This window comes from Haemaphysalis longicornis, unplaced genomic scaffold (genome assembly GCF_048455015.1).
Source record: "Haemaphysalis longicornis isolate Haplotype H1 unplaced genomic scaffold, Haemaphysalis longicornis Haplotype H1 scaffold_9, whole genome shotgun sequence".
Taxonomy (NCBI): domain Eukaryota; kingdom Metazoa; phylum Arthropoda; class Arachnida; order Ixodida; family Ixodidae; genus Haemaphysalis; species Haemaphysalis longicornis.
In genome coordinates, this window is record NW_027526460.1 from 18,598,381 (window position 1) to 18,615,499 (window position 17,119).

The window sequence follows — 17,119 nt, forward strand, 5'->3', positions numbered from 1 at the left end:
GGCTACAAAGGAGAGACTTCATCCACACAAGATGATTGCGCATGAGAAAACGGACTCTGTTGTTGCAATGGTCATGCAAAAAATGAGCCAATGCAGATCAACTTGCTCTGTGGCATGAGAAACCTTTTATCCAGCCAAATCAATGGTTTCAGCCAGAGCCAAACTGGGCTTTCTGGTAGACTCAAATTTGCTCACTTTATGCCAGATCCCACCGCCTTTGATAAATCCGTGTGCTGGTCCAACCAATCCAGCAAAATTCACTGTAATTGATCAAGTGTGGGTTTGCACATTTCACTGGTCATTTCGCATCAACTCGTTATTGGATGAATGCGCTGCTGAGCAACAGTGAGAAATGTCAGATTCAGCCAGATATGTTTTGCCGATAAATTTGATTGCTAGCCCTAAGTTTAAGAAAATAATTTAACATAATCTGCCCAGATTTTCAGGCGATACTGTTTCCAGCAGAACTACTAATGTTCTGATAAAATATTGCAGTAAAATGTATTACTTGCAAGATGAGAGTGGAATTAGTTATTGTTGGAGCCCACCTACCACATATCAGGCATGTATGGAAATGTTATAAAGAGCTGCAAGACCCTTTCATGCTCTCGATTAACCATACCTAATGTGTATCTTCGATCGTGTCCCTCATGATACCAACTGATTTCTTGATTGATTCTGGGGTTTAACGTGCCGACGCAACGCAGGCGATGAGGCGCGCCGTAGTGAAGGGCTCCGGATTAATTTGGACCACCTGGGGATCTTTAACGTGCGGCGAAATCTCGTACGCACGGGCGTTTTTGTTTTTTGCCTCCATCAGAAAAGCGGCCGCTACGGTCGGGAATCGAACCCGCAACCTCGTGCTTAGTAGCACAACGCCTTAGCCACTGAGCCACCACGGCGGGTCATGACACCACCTAAAGCTCACATAAAACCAGTTTGAACAAACACACATGCATAAATCATCACTGCAACTAAAAGTTTCATAGCAAATTCACTTGAACTGTTTGATGATGCTTGTTCCTTGTAAAAAAATTATTAGCATACAAAGAAAGCTGCCCAACATTGTCATCACTTACTGTTTCCACTGTTGTAAACAGCCTTCACAGCCTTCTTCATCTTTGTGAGGCCATCCCGATCGAAATCCAATGTCTGCAACGATTCAAGTACATTGTAAGCGCCTGGCTTCCTTCTCATTTTGCTCAAGAATGTGCACAGCTCACGATTGCAACCTGCAGTGTTGGCAACATGCCAACGAAATAAAGAAAATGCGCTGCTTAAATAAACAGAACCGAAACTAACGTTTACTTAGCGAGTTGTGTCAGCAGTTCCGAGTCATATACGCTTACGAGGAACCTTCCGCTGACAGACAGTGCGACACAGCTATTACGTTTACTTTTAAATTATTTCGCCATACATTATTCGGCGCGCACCGCGCTGAAAATTGTGGAGAAAACAGGCGGCCGACTATTGAGCGCCCAAATGAGATTAGCGCCAACTGTGCCGAAAAAAAAAAAAAAAATCTACCGACCTAGCGGTGGGGCCTACAATTAGAGGGATAAAATCACTCGGGCAGCATCTGCTACACGACCCGTTGAAACAAAAATTGGCTGTGAAGCAAAGCAGGCCGGCACAAAACGACGTACAAGGAAGCGCGCCGCAAGAATACGTTCGGTTGACTTGCGCAAGCCGTGTTATTGAAAGGTGGGTGTGTTCCCTTCGCCCTCCTACTCCCCATCTACGATTTTTTTTTTCTCTCCCTCAGCAGGTGGATATTATTCACGAACCACCGAACTATCTTCACGCCAATAAAATAAGTCTCAGATTGCGGCGAAGCTTCTCAAACTTTCACAAGCCCGCCGTCGACTGGTCACGCTCGGAGGGGCCGATGATCGTCCATCTCACCTCTTCCAGTAGGTTGACGCTTTGGCGGCAGTGGTTCATCTTGCCGACGAAAGTCGACGTCGTCGGCGAGTTGTAGTCTTCCTGCGTCTCGGAGACGAACTCGTCGACACTCATGATCCCGGGCATCGCGTACTATTCAGCCGCTGGGCGCGGTGCAGAACGATCAGAAGACGACAGGACAGGATATCCTCTCGGCGAAATCGGTCGGACCCGATAGGCTGCGTCGGCACTTCCCCGGTGGTGTATTATTCGGAGGCTGCAACTCTCAGGAACGGCGGCCAGGGCGGTCAACCAAAATATAGAGCCGTGGCTCCAACATCTTAGATCGTGGCAATCAGCGGGCCATTTCTTGAAGGCTGATCAAAACAAAAACATACGTCGCTTGACATGTCAAGTGAAGCGCACGTCGAGCGACTATCGCAGCCCCGCCGATGCAATGAGGATTTGTTTGCAATAGCGCCGATGGCGTCGTTCCGGTCGGCAAAAAAAATCAAGGCTGCTCGAAGCGAGCTACAAGCCTAGCCTCTAGCCCTTACATTAAACTGAATTCATTAAAATGTTACCTTTGTATTAAAATTTACATTTATTGTCGACATTTAAATTAAATGTTTTACTTATGTTTTAAAAAAATTTGTTTGGCAGGCACAAATTTATCTACGAAACTGAGCTGCCGCGTCTGTGGCCTACTACATATTGAGTTTCGCTTTCTTTTTTGCTGCTTTTGGCCTGTTTTTCTTCCGGCATGTGCAAGTGGGCCCATGTATATTCCTTTGCGTCTCATTCTACCAGCGCAAATTGTTAACTGCCAAATTCTTCCTGTTTCTCTCTTATATCGCGGTTAAGTGCGTCAGGCTGGCGATCTACTCGACCGACTTATTTGCGCCGACCGACATGCGGGCAATGCGGGGACAGGGGACAGCTGGCGATCATTGGTTGTTTCTCCGTCCAAGGAGAAGAAAATCTTTGTGATGTGTTTTCTCTGTTTTTTTTTATTATTTTCAAGTTTGTAAGGGTCACGTCCAGTTCGTGAAACGAAGCAGTCTTTGTCGGCAAGGCTTTGATGATGCCCAATTTTTCAGTCGCCGCCTCTCAGATGAGCGCCAAAATTCGAATGGCATAATTGGAAGCATTCATGTTTTAGGCTACCACATATAAGGCATGAAGTCCCAAAGTATAAACAGTCGGACATATCCACCACGAATAGCAATATAGTCAAATCTGGGGTGCACAATTGGCTGGATTCCAGGTGAGAGTTGTACATACATATGCCATAGCGCTTGTCTTGTCTCCTAGCTTACTTGTGTACCGTCTTTGTTTTGCGCTAAACATATTTAAGAATCATGAACCAACTAGGCCCCGAACGAGTTGTTAAATTCTATGCCATCAGCTTGGGTATTGTCTTGTCAAAGCACTTGCACGTTTGAGGAATTAAAGAAAAAAGTGGACTACGTTGCACGCAATTAAGCATCAAAAAGAAAAGCCAAAAATTTGCATCCACACTTCCTTCAATACGGTTATGTAAATTTTATTGCTTTTGTGCTTGAGGTGTATCGCCCAGCTTGTCATTGCATTGAAAAGGAAACCACGAGAACCTAGCTAGACGTTAGGAAATTGATTTGTAAGCCTTGAGGTAACAGCATATGATCCAACAAAATTGGCTTTGATCACCCTACATGAAATTCTCCTCGGCATTGAAATCGTCGTTTTTTTTTTCTCTCGCAGGCTCTACGAAGTTTAAGCATGGTCCAAGTAGGCTACAAGCAAGCATTACCCCGACACACGAAGTTGAAAAAGCGAAACAAACTCGAGAGGAAGTGGTACAGCATTGAAGAATAGGGAAATGAAGGCCCCTACGGTAGAGGTAGGGCAGTTAATTGTCCACTTCGTCATGTATTATGTCTTGTGAATTTTCTCCCTGCCGCATACCCACCAGTTCCAGTCTGGCTAAATCAAAGTCATCAATGATCAAAATCTTTCTCACAAATTCAAACAGTGTGAAGTTTAATTTATTTGGATTCCAAGATCGTTATTTTGTGTAACTTAAATATATGATGGTCTCAATGTTAGGTCATCAACTCGCCTGACTGTCCATCCATCTGTACGGTAGTGACTTATGCTTCTGCCTTTTTAACTTCCATTGCCTCAACACCAAAATTGAATTCAAGTGGTCAAGCATTATTTCGATTGCCGTACTGTGATCTGCTGTTTACTTCCAAGCTCATAGACCATAAGAGGCTATTAAACATGAGATCAGGCTCTCGCTTTAATCTATGCTTTTCTCTGATGCATGCTGCACAGAGTAGCTGAAATTGTGGACATGAGTTGCAGACATTGTTTGACTTTGTGTCTTAGCTTGCTGACATGTCTGTATTCATGGCTGTATGCACTGCTAGTGCTGCCATCACAAATGACACGAGCCGAACTAAAAAAACACCCCTAAATGCTGACTAGCTCTGCCACATTTTGAAATTCTGCATGTCAAGCACATGCTTCTTCTAGAAGGCAATAATTTTCAGTCAAGAATGTGTAGCCACAATGGGAGCCTCCGTCACTATGACAAACTTGGCTGCGGAGTATATGGAAGAGAAATTCCTCAGTTCCTTCCTGCTATTTTTCGCTACATGGGCGATTGTTTCTGCGTAGTGAAAACCTTAGCCAATGAGAACTGAAGATAACGCCTTAATTTAGTTCACCCAGCCATCCAAGTCATGGTTATGCATGAGTACGACATCACTGTCATCTTCCTCCGCGTCCAAATGACCAAAAGAGAAAAATAAAAGCTACAGTCTTGAATACTTTGAGGCGCTAAACAATGGGGACCAGAAGAAACACGTAAACACAGACGAGCATCAACCAACTAGCCTTGGTCAGGCTTTTGTTACTTAACACAGTCTTAAGTTTTCTGTTCAGAAGAAGCCGACACATGCCGCTCGCTACTTTCATGGTTCTTCCCATTTTGTCATGTCAGCCACGAGGCCTCTCTTGTTTCCACTTGAATCCACTGAGCAAGAAACCTGTTCTTACCGAAAGCCAGAAGGAAAAGGCTTGCAAGGTTATGATCTCGGCAAAATTGAATACCCGGTAGCCTTCGTTTGAAACACCACCCACAGCACGGAGCAGAAAGGAACACAAAATGTCATCAATTCAGCCTGCTCCAGAACTCGCACCAATTCTGTACTTGCAAGGAGCGAATGAGGCATTGACCTGTCGACCCGGATGCTGAAAAAAACAAAAGGGTGCACCTTGTGAACAACAAGCCTTCATGTATGGTGGGGCACATTCATCCCTACTCTAAAGAGCTTGCGACGTTGGAGAGGACACTTTGGGTCCTCGGGATCCCACGCATCGAGTGGTCCGCCTCGTGCATCGGCGGAGCAAAACATTTATTGGAACGATGCAGGCAGCACAAAGACATCTGGTGGCTAAGCAAACAACACAGCGCAGTAACCGAATACTGTGAAACAACCGACCGCAAAATTAATTTGGTGGAGCAGCCATTTGGAAAAATGACACAAATTAGAGAAAAACACTTTTGCCCAAGTTGTGGCTTAAAAAACACACAAAACCTAAACTGTTGCCTTGAAATTCTCCCAGACTGCTTGCGCATGTGGACTGCTTTTCACCACAGGGTGCTTGGCCAGTGGCCACCCACGCTAATGACTATGCTACATAAGGCCAAGTCACCCTCAAAGAAATAACTGAGCTGGTTCCAAAACGTCTGGCTCCTCGTTTGTACCTTTGGTTGCAATTTCTTTTTTAATTGTTTTTCAGAAACACCATATGCCCTTGTGCTGTATAATTTGGTGCGTGGGGAAAAGCCTGAATGAGCCAAATTATTTTGAAACCTGCCACTACAACACATTTCACAATTTCACAGGCCATCTATGGCTTTGAGGCGTTGAGCTATAAATATAAATTTTTGCCCTAAAACTTGAAACTTAAAGCAAGCTTAGTTCACTGCAAAAGCTGGGTAGTCATCGCTGTTATGCTATCAACATTAAGGTTAACCACTGAGGGTGGTCATGTGCAACATCCAGAAATCATGTGTGACATCCAACTGAATGTAAAAACTGCACAAGTGAGGAGGGCATGCTTACTGCTGTATACTATTTATTATTACAGTGCGAGAAAGAATGTCGAATGTGTTATCATCTTCTTGGATTTCCTTTTCTTGATCAGCTTCGTGGAGTGCACTGCTGCTTTAGGAGGCCTTGGAGCAGAAGTGCACAGTGTGCAGAAGGGTGATGCCACATGGCATGGTGAGTGTTATTCCACGCTTATGCACCTACGATGGGTCTGCAACAGATCGTCCAACGAGATTATTGTTTTAAGGGGAAAGTCTTAGATCTCTATGTTTTATGGAACGCGTTGTGAGATACAGAGAGCGCATTGTGTGTTATACGGAATCACACAAAAATATTGGCTCACAATCCGGGCAGCTTGCCTAAAAAGGGAAACAGAGGCACCAAAGAAGAGTAGGCCGTTATTGCGTGTGCAATAGGAGCCACCTTGAGAGGTGCAGGTACCAACGGGTGTGAATAAACTGCAGTAGAACAGAAAGTTGAGCTAGTTGGATCTGATTCATGTTTGAAGCGCGGACAGACGAAACACAAGAAGAGGACAACACGAGCAACAAACAGTTGATATCTACCTTTCTATCAACAAACAGTTGATAGAAAGCGCTCGTGTTGTCCTCATCTTGTGTTTCGTCTGTCCGCGCTTCAAACATGAATGGGTGTGAATAGGAAGCTTCTGGTGAGGGCTGGAGAGCAGAACGGGCCTCAGAAAGTGCTGTCCAGAGGGCTGGTTAAATTGTGATGGGTACAGCTGCAAAGTTCTATAATAAGTTCAACAGAATGTTCAACTAGGCTTTCATCTTCACTTTCGTGGAGAGTTCTAAGCATCACCCATAATTTCTTCAGAGCAACCTTTCCTGCTATAGCTCCTAGTTTTTCCTCACTGTTTTTATTGGTGGCTAAAAATTACTGGGCTGAAATAAATTGTATAAATGATCAAACTAATTTTCTAACATTACCCCACAAAAAAAGGTATGTTGCCCTTAGCATTACCATACTTCCTTAAAGCAAGCTTTACAACTTACAGAGCATCTAAAAACTATCTGACAGCTGCTCAGAGTTGAGGCCTGCTTGCAATATTTTTGTGTTTACAAATGCAGGATGCTTAAACTTGTGTAACCACCTTCCAATGAGAAATACATTTAGCTAACAAAAACTGAAGTTCCCCCCTCAACACTCCTCCCTTGTGCACAGGATTTGTACATGTGGTTTCCATGTTTATAGGAGGCACATATTTGCCCGTTTTATTGTGAAATTTGTCAGCATAGCTGTGTGCCTAATTGTATTGCGTCCACTGCAGGTGTCCTGCACTGTTTAAATCGAGTGTGTGCACCTAAACTACACTAATCGCTATCTGGCTCCAGCACGATTGCATAGGGGTGTTGATCCTATATCTTTGGCCACCCCACTAGTCTTAGCACCTGACTTGCCTATTGAATCAGGCATCAGGATCATGCACTTTTCTCTTTCTCTCAATTTGTCACCTATCAACTCATTGTGTCGTGGGATATAATGCTTCAAGAGCAAAATGCAGAAGTGCTTGTCATTGTCTCAGTGCAATGTACCTGCAAGGCTGGTTTTCGCAGGCATGTGTGGGTTGACTGCAGGCCTTTGAGAAGTCGTACACCAGCAAGAAACAAACAGGTATTTTCATTGCTCAAGCAGAAATGTATGCTTGTATCTCAATTTATTGTCTCAGGCCTCATGTTGGGAAAGTGTTATACGCATGCCAGTAAGCCACGTAAAGTCGCATTGCTAGATTAATGGTACAAAGAAAAATGTGCCATGGAAGTTATATTCACTGTTTTATTCCAGGGTTCAGTGGGATCAGAATGGGGTTTCCTGCCTGGAAAATTAAAATGTATAGTTTCTAGCACGGCTTCAAATTGACACAGCAGCAAACAGGGTGTAGCGACAACTGAATGCAAGTTTTTATTTAGTGATTTTGCACAAGTCTCTACTTTTGGCACCTCAATACAGACTGTAAAGTACTGACAGATGTTCATAAATGTGGTGATTTGTATGGGAACTACCTAGCACTAAGGACTTTACAACCTCTTGCACAGGTGCATCAGTACTTTTCTTTGACAGACTCAGTTATGGTACAACATATATAGTTATAGTACAACATGTAATATCATGGATGTCTTTATTCTTTCACATTATTACTTGTGTCTCTTTTAATGCGGAAGCGTTAGGTGTCCCCGTTCTGTGAAAAGCTGGTGTTGTCATCGTTGCCCGATACAGAAAATGGCTGTCTAGAGTAAAGAAACGTATCAGTTAGTTTGAAAACAAAATTGTGTACATTAGAGTTCACATGGGAATGGAACCCAGGTCCCCAGAGTAGGAGCCGAGTGTGTTACTACGATGTTAAATCCGCATGTTGACCGGGGCAGAGGAAGAAAGCCAAGTGCATGCGGCACTGATGTCATATCGCGTGATAGGTGCAAGTGGTGACACGTGAAGAGAACAGCTAGTGCACCCCAGCCATGAGGAACACTGATTCTGGGGAAGTAGCGCTCACATTAAAAGGGAGCAGACTGTCTCCCACCTTTTCAATATACTTGCAGCACATGTGAGTGAGTGTAATGGATCCTATTATAATGTCTATTTCAGTGGCACTTGTGAAATGTTTCCGCATTTCTCCGTCTAAGTACTGTTAGGTGTCTCTCTGAGTTTTCTTATTCCGTCTTCTCAGTTTTGCCTTCCTGGGGTGTCGTCAGTGATGTGTTGAAGGACAGGCTTGTTAGTAGAGCGGCAATCTCAGCAGGGCACTGAGCTACCTGTGAATAACATCAATTGCTACCTCGTCTGTGACAGGAACACTCATCTTTGCATCAAGGGCATGTCACAACCCTGGGTATGACACTGCCTTGGCAATAGGCATTGTTGGAAAATTTGTAGCACGGTGATTTTAACAACTGTGCTAGCACTAGCTCGGTGTTTCGAAGCTGCTGCTATTATAGTATAGCGCCGTGGTGAACAGCTGTGCGTGAAGATATCTGAAGGACCTTGGGAACACGGTCAGATTTTCTGCTCTGTCAGATGGCCATTGAAGTGTTGCATAATTCTTGCATCATTCACAGACCCAAATGGAGCACTCGGCTTGCTGTTGCAGTTTTTTGAACTCTGATATTTTATTTCAGGTTTGTCAATTGCTGGAGGCTGCATACAAACGTGGCTATGCAAGTGCTTTCCTTCATGGTTTTGGAGTTAGCTCATTGGTCCCAGCTTATACGCACAGGTGTAAAACTTAACCGGCCTTTTTTTATTGCGAGCTTAGTGCACAGTGCGTCCTTCTGTACATCATTGCATGGCAGTGAAGGTTACCCTCAGGGGCGGATTACGCTCGGGGGCAGGTTATTGAAAGTAACTTTAAACCGTCCTTTTCTGCTACCATTGCCGAGAGCAAGCGCTTATCATAGATAAACTGGATCTCCTGCTTTCCAGACACAACAGGCCACAAGTTCTGTAGCTAGAGGTTGCTGATGGTGTGGTTGCCTTGGCACATAAAGTGAGAAAGCATGAAACTTGCCTGCTGCAAACGTGGGCATAAAGGCACATTCATTTTACCATCTGATTTTAATTTGTCTGCCTCACTATTATGGTGCGTAAAGACCTTTCCTGTGAGAATTTTGCTATTCCCGATTGTATTCGCATTTGCCAGTTGCTTGCAGATGCAACGTTGTGTGTATAGGCGTGAAGTGCCTTTAACCAACCATCTTAACATTGTCACAAATGCATACAGGTGTGGACATTTTTAGCACAGATATAAAACTGTAATGGTGGAAATGGGTGGCTTCAGGTTGCAAAGCAAGGTGGATTATGGGGTTTAACGTGCCGAAGCTTCACTTGGGCTTTGAGACGTGCCGTAGGAGAGGGCTCCAGATTAATTTTGACCTCCTCGGGGTCTTTAACGTGCGCTGAAATCTCCAGCCAAGGGTGTTTTCGCTTTTCGCCTCCATCAGAAAAGCGGCCACTACAACCACGATTGAACCCACGTCCTTGGGCTCAGCAGCACGATGCCTTGGCCACTGTGTCACCGTTGCGGGTGCAAAACAGCAGTGACTGAAAATTACCACTTTTTTAAGCTTCAGGCACGCATGAACTCATTAGCGCACCCAGAATTTTTGTCTAGGGGGGGTTTGAAATTTTCACAACAAATATAAAATATAATATATAAATGTAAAAAAGTAAAAGAACAAATATAAAGACAAATGTAAGTAATACAAAAAAATAAAAATAAATAACCACAAAGAATAAAATATATAAAACTATAAAGAGCAGCCGAGTTTTCATTATTTTTTACGCGAAAAAATTACGCATAAATCAGCTGACATAACTTATACAATTCGCCTGCAGAAGGAATATAATAATGGATGCACCTTCACATGAAAATAGAAGATACGCGAGGCCTGTTGCCATTTCCCGAAGCCCTGGACCCAAGTTTGGAAGTAGAATTGGAAGGAAGGGATGATGGGAGATGAGGTTGGGGAGGAAATACAATTAATGCCTTCTTCACTGGTGAAGTCAAGCCAAGAGTAACGCACGAAATCTGTTCGTATAGGCTGGCACAATTTGCACTAAACAGTCAAATTAACACATATTTCTGAAAGCCTATTCAACAAAACATCATTGTTATCCGTGATCACAGGTTTTCTTTACTGCGCACGAAGCGTTCCTGTTTTCCTCACTATAATGTTACAAATTCAGGCGATTATATAAAGGAAAACTGAACCTTTTTTTATTCAACGGGAGAGGGAGGGCTCGTACAGTGCTTAGTATTGAAGGAAAAACAGTTGTTTAAGCTTTCAAATGAAATAAAACAACTTCGATTTGATCTTGTTAGATTTGATTTGAGGCGAGAAGGCAAGCTCGACAATACTGAGTCCCAACCTATGGGAAATTTCAGCGTCTTTTTTCTTTCTAGAAGACGACGAGTGATTCAAATCTTGTGATGGAAGTTCCGCACAGAAGTTCAGAAAGTGGTATGATCTGGCCCTACAAAAATTGTGAGACTATTTGTGGTTTAGCATGGGCTATGAGGCGTGCCGTAGGGGGGAGGGGGGCTACGGAATCATTTAAAACCCCCAGGGATTCTTAAGCATTCAGATATTTCCTGTCCAGGGACACTTTTTGTGTAACTAAAATTTTTTTCTCATTCTTTTTCTTAAACTATTTCAAGTTATACGCAAGTTGGTCTGCACTGTCTTAAAAGCACAATCCTAAAAGCTCGTGCTCTAGTTTTATTTTTAATGCCGGTCATACAATATTCTTCTTCGAGATTTAGCTGCGAATGTCCAATAATAAAAGCTTCTGAGACTACACACTGCGCTCGGTGAACTTCGGTTTCGGTTCGGTGGGAGAGGCGTGCGGAGGGGGTTGGGTCGACGGACATCTGGGGGGGGTTACAACCCCCAAGACACCCCCCGTGGGTGCGCCACTGCATGAACTGCAGGCTTTTACCTTTAGAATAAAGATATTAGTTTTTTTTATTTGCAATAGAATGCCCGTTGGCATAAAAAAACCTATTTACAGGTAGAGATGGGCACCCGTCTCTAGCAGGAAGGCAAGAAGGGAGTGGTGGTGGGGTCCCCGAAGCCCCCGCTGGAGGTCGGGGGCTCTTCCAGGATGGAGGCCTGTGCCTCTCAGGTGTCGCTTTCTGGCTGAGTCCACTGAAGGACACGCCCATAAATGTGTGACTGCTATCAGGCCAAATGGGTGTAGAGAAATGCACAAATGCCCAAAAACCTTCCAGTAAATTGTCACATTATCCAGTATCTAATATTGTGAAATGTTCTTCAAAAGGAGTGATGTAAAGTGATCTACTATTTCAAACATAACACGGTTAGTGGCAGTGCAATGCGACAGCTTACATGGAAATGTGCCCCAATACATGGAGGCCCTCTAACTCTTTAGTAAGAAGTGAGCGAGCTGGGGCTAAAACTTTTAGGACATTCTTGATTGAAGTATTCTTTCATTTTTTCCTCGACTTTTGAAAACTTTCTCTAAGCCATTGCAAGTTCTGTGCTCCCTTTACCCAAAGCAAAAGTTGCACTCTACTTTGCTGCCATTTATTTATCAGTCTTTTCCTTGGCCCATTGCCATCGACATGAGGATGACTTGAGGCAAGTGTATAATTAATAAAGATATTTATTTGACATTTTTTGCCATACATTTTTTCAGATTCCATAAGCCTTAATTGGTTCTTCCAATCAAACTGTTTGGTGTTGACCCATTTGACAATCACCTGTTGTAAGAGTCCTGAGCCGACGATCCTGAAGCAGAGGGCTGTAATTTCAGTACTCTGGCTTCTAATAAAGTTGTGTCAAAAGAGCAAAAACAGACTGACCTCTGATTTGCAAGTGTGTTTTTCCCCAGGTCTCACTTTCTATTACTGCCCTTTCTCCCCTCCTGGAAAATTGCGTGGATAATTGTCACACCTTTTACAAGTCGCTCATTAACTGATGCGGTTGTCACATATGCCGCACAATTAGCACAAAAGCCTTATTTGTTACATTTGCATGTGCACCATGGTGTACATTAATTCTTTTCACACAATTATATTTGTTACTGCAAACAATTAAGCCTGTCTGCACTGATACAAACATGTACAAAAATGGCATAAAGCCGGATTTTTGGTTGCACGACCTGAGAATAACTGCTTAAATGTGTTTTTCTTTTATGCTGTAGAGCCTAAATACGAGTAGGATTGCGGAGCAAGCTGAAAACGACGTTCGCTTTCTTCTGAGAAATTGTTTAGAAGCATAAATATCGCCGATGAATTGGTTGAAAACACGTTTATTCCATTTCGTGGCGCTTGAGCGCTGCTATGGATAATCGCGAGGCGAACATAATAGCTCTTCAGCACGCATACGCGAGTGCTCCGCACGCTTGCAGCAGACGAATTGAGTAGATTTCTAACCCGTCAACCACACAGGGCCTTTTCGATTTTCCAGTCAAGAATAGATTTAATAGAGCCATTAAATAAGCTACGTACGCTAGTGCTTCTAGTTGCGGGCAGTTTACGACCGATCTTGCAATAAAAATTCTGTGGGCGAAAAAAAAACCAAAACAAAATGCGCTCGGGCCGTTCTGGCCAGTCTAAAATGCCAAATCGGGAAGACCCGTAGTTGACGCGGCAAGGTAAACCGCGCTCCGCTGAATTGCGGAGTGCGGACCGAAAACTGTTCCGGGAAGTGCCGCTTCCTTCCGGAAAAGAGTGGCATTCGATTCGAGTTGCGTAGGCGAGGGCGGAGTACAAGGCGAATTGAGACACCGGCCGCAGCGCCGTGCAGTGAGCGTCTGCGGAAGAAAAACGTAAACAGACGTGGAAGCGGTCGTGGGGCCACCGTGATTTCCTCAGAAAAAGCAGGATCATTAAAACGGCGTGTTGACGTGTCCAACCGAGGGAGCAGGGAACGGAGGAGCTTGGTCCACGAAGCTGCTGCGAGACAAGGCTCAGGTGAGCGACGTTTCCGAGTTTTTTCCGCGCAACGCCCGCTATCTGACACGGGCCTGGGGCGCCCCTGCGGAAGGCAATGCCGAGAGGTGGGGGTGGAGGGTTAGTTGTGCCGGATTAATGGCGTGCCGAGGCTGTACCGCCGCCGATGTGCACCCATCGGCACGCTTCGTCTCGACTCCTGTCAGGCGAACGCCTTTTCATCCAGCGTGGACTGCAGCAATCTAATGATGGCCCGAGGCGAGCGCGTTTACCACGTGACAGCGCCATTGCTACCGGAGGGTCCGATTAGCAAGCGCCGTTGTAGAAGCGTGTGTACCGGCTGTTTGTTTTCCGCGAATCCGGTGGCATTACGTTCAGCAGCCGTAGCGAATCGGTCGGGAGTGGACTGCGTCGAGGTGTGGGCGATCCGACATGGTCGTCTTGATCGCGTATCGGGGAGGCGAGGTTGGGAGCGGAGGAGTCGCAGTCAGGGGCGCGAAGGGGGAGAAAAAAAAAAAAAAAAAAAGTCGATCCAGCACGGAACTACTATGAAGTTTTCATCTTTCTTTTGCTCGCGTTCGGTTTCGCGTTTATCCGGTCTGCATTTTTCGAATTCCGTGCACGCGGCCAGCACGCTGTCTCTGTCTGGAGCATTCTATTTCCGCCGCGACAGACGGATGGAATGGCGAATGCTTTCTTTCTCGCTTGTTTATTTCGGCGCGGACCCGGAAATCCGCCCGTAATTTTCCTTTCAATCGACCCGAATCTCTTGTCGCCACAAGTCAGCCCCGGACTTTTTGCTTCTTCATTCATTCTTTCCTGTTTTGTCCCAATCGCACCGTGCCAACAAAGCGGCTTTGTAGCTCGTTACTCAAGGTCAGCCGACTTGTTTACAGTGCCTGGCTTTCTGTTCGTCTTTTGACCGACTACGTCACGCTCTGCCGTCTGTGAAACTACGCTGTCGCTGTGTGGTCTGCTTCACTACCCATAGTGGGTATTTTGGGAGAACGTTCCAAATGCAGTTAAATATGCTCATCCTGTAACGATCGTTGTGGCGGCGGAAACGTGTCCGATTTATGAAGTCGTTCAGACCAACGATTGTGGATGCTTGATCACAGCTCGTTTCACAGCTCTGCGGTTGAGCTGTAGAACGAGCCGCAAGAATTTACTTTTGGCTATCGTACATAATAAAAAAATGGAAGAAAAAAACGTTTTGGAGCAGAGGTGGTGTATACCATACAAAGTAACTTGTCATTCTGAAAACATAGCTAAATTGCTTTGCTTCCCAGGTGAAAATATATGTTTTTTTTCTAGCTGGATTATTGAACGAAAAGTTTCCTCTTGCTAGAAATATTCTAGCAAGAAATAGCAGAATTTCTAGCTAGAAATTCAGTTTCTAGTTTATTTCTAGCTGGATTGAGATTTACTTCCAGCTAGCATTTGTCAGTCCAGCTAGAAGAAAAAAAAAACAGCAAGCTGGAAATAATCGTCTCTAGCTAGACTTAGAATTTTTCTAGTTAGATCTAAGCTGTCGATTCCAGCTAGAATCTAATAATCGAGTCAGAAATGAAGCGGGAAATTATGATTTCTTGCTAGAAATGCTCTTTCTGTTTTCACGGGGGTTTTATCATTTGAAGCAGCCAGAACGGTGCAGCATTCACATCAAATGTCGGGTTTGGGGTGTTATTTGACAAATTTTCTTTATTTCTTTTTGTCCTTGCTAGAAAAGGGCCTTTGGGGAATACCAGTTCCGCACTAGATCTATTGTCTAGGATGCCAATCTGGCGTTTGTTTTTGCTACATAAAGCTATTATGATTTTAGTCCAATAGCATTCGACCTCAGCTCTTGGATAATCTTAAGCTTGTAAACTAGACGTCTGTAACTTTGATTCGGCACGCTGGTGTAAGTATATGAACAGGGACGTAGCCAGAGAGGAGGGTTCAGGAGTTTGAACCCCTCGGAAATTTTTTCCAGGCAGTGTGTAAGTGAGGCTTAGTGTTCCTTTCAGCAGAACTGCTCCTTTCCGATAACCCATAACCCCCTCCAAAAAAAATTTCGGGCTATGCCTTGATTATGTAGTTCATTGCGTGGGTGGGAGATAAATTATGCGAGGCATACCACATACCATATTTTAATAACATTTTATTGCGTAAATGGGCGAAGCTGAAGTCATTGCCCTTTGATGCAATAAAACGTCCGTAGTAAGCAGTACATCAAGCCTTTGACACAATAAGACGTCCGAATACTGTGTTAGGTTGTAGACAGCTTGAGAACAGTATGTAAACATAATTCACACCGAGTTAGTAGGTTTCTGCAGTTGCAACATTCTCCAATTGCAGCTGCTGCTGTCCAAAACCACATCCTTCTCTGCTAGTAGTGGAGAAGATTTTAACTGAAGCAGTGTGTCGTTTATTTGCACATCTCCAGGCACAATCAAGCCTTCAGGAGGTAGCTTAAAACCGTCGGCAGTGAGCCGCCCATAAGGTGTGCCGTAAGGCAGCTCAAAAGTCTACCTTGCCGTATATTTAGCCCACCAATAAGACTGCTGCATCAGCTGTAAATTTATTTTTCAATTCTAGAGCAAAACTTTAGCCCAGCTGTTTCCTCTTGTCATGTGCGTAGGATGTGAATGAAATTCTGCATTTATAAACTTGCACTGAACAAACGGGGACGCAGGAAGAAACATACGGATGAGCGCACTCTAACAACTGATTTTATTCTACATAACCTGAGTGAATGTGAATATGATTTTCTACATTTAAACAAAGAAATGTGAACATGGATGGTCAGCGTGGAATTTGGCATTGACCCCCATCTTTTAACGACAAACAAGGGATGTTAGAAAATTTCCCACGTTTGAAGTTGAAAAACGATGAACTCCCAATCCGTCACAAGTTACACCATGCAGTTCACTTTCACGAGTTACAAAATTTTCTATGACCCAAATAGATCGGTTTTGTTGTCTTGCACATTGTTTTGCTGTGCTAAAAGGCTCATTGGAGTTTGGCTCATTGGAGTAACAATCGTGCCAATTTAACACAAACGTTAAACAGTTGCGCTAGATAGTGAGAATGTGAATATACATTCACATTCTCACAATCAGGTAGATGTACATGGCTGCTGAGTCTCCACCCTCCAAATAGACAGTGGAGACTCGGCAGCCACATTTTTTCTCACTGCACCTATGACATCACAGGGTCTAGTTTGTGTGATTAGTAGCCGCTGACGAAAGTTGTCGTTAAAATGGGATTTCGCTCTTATATTCATTGCGGTTTCTTCCGCCCTAATTTCTGTCCTTCCCTGGTGTCCTTGCCTGAAAGTTCATTTTAATGTGGCACTTAACTTGGAGTGCAGTGCTTACATTGAAGAAATTGATTATATTTTTTATACATACAACAAGACGATGGCCCAATGTGGTGGTGCCTGGCAGTGAACTTGGTGCGATTCTTAATAAACATGCGAGGGTACTCGCAGGCAGTTATCAAGAGTTTGTGATGTCTTTGATAAGTTTTTGCCTGGTAACCTGCTCAGAGTGGTGCAAGGTTTTCTCTGAAAACCCTCTTTGATGTGGCTGTCCCCAAGGGCCAGTAGTAGTGGGGAATTGGCTGCACATACATCAGCTGAAGGAAGAAAATGTTGGGAGGTTCCTGCGTGCGTGTGTTTGTTTGTTCGTTTGGGATGTTATTGGTGTCA

The 17,119-nt window shown here is 44.2% G+C and overlaps 2 protein-coding genes and 1 long non-coding RNA gene across 4 annotated transcripts in view; 2 read left to right on the forward strand and 1 right to left on the reverse strand.

Moving 5' to 3' along the window:
- Window positions 1-2,357, reverse strand: part of Asap (ArfGAP domain of ASAP) — a 39,228-nt gene extending 36,871 nt beyond the window's left edge. The window contains exons 1-2 of the mRNA XM_077683184.1: window positions 1,906-2,357; window positions 1,080-1,152 (exon numbers count right to left, since the gene is read on the reverse strand). Of these exons, the coding sequence (XP_077539310.1) occupies window positions 1,080-1,152; window positions 1,906-2,031 (199 nt within the window). The 5' untranslated portion in view covers window positions 2,032-2,357. The remainder of the gene's footprint in view (window positions 1-1,079; window positions 1,153-1,905) is intronic.
- A 281-nt stretch (window positions 2,358-2,638) lies between these two features.
- LOC144151978 (uncharacterized) lies at window positions 2,639-12,309 on the forward strand. Its single transcript, XR_013319024.1, has 4 exons — window positions 2,639-3,151; window positions 3,628-3,766; window positions 6,085-6,164; window positions 7,568-12,309. It is a non-coding gene; the product is annotated as an uncharacterized LOC144151978 (long non-coding RNA).
- An 847-nt stretch (window positions 12,310-13,156) lies between these two features.
- Window positions 13,157-17,119, forward strand: part of Chico (insulin receptor substrate 1 chico) — a 34,215-nt gene continuing 30,252 nt past the window's right edge. The window contains exon 1 of one of the 2 annotated variants that reach the window (XM_077683295.1): window positions 13,157-13,446. The gene's annotated coding sequence lies outside the window, so the exon portion shown is untranslated. The remainder of the gene's footprint in view (window positions 13,447-17,119) is intronic. The other variant, XM_077683296.1, reaches the window with a different exon arrangement.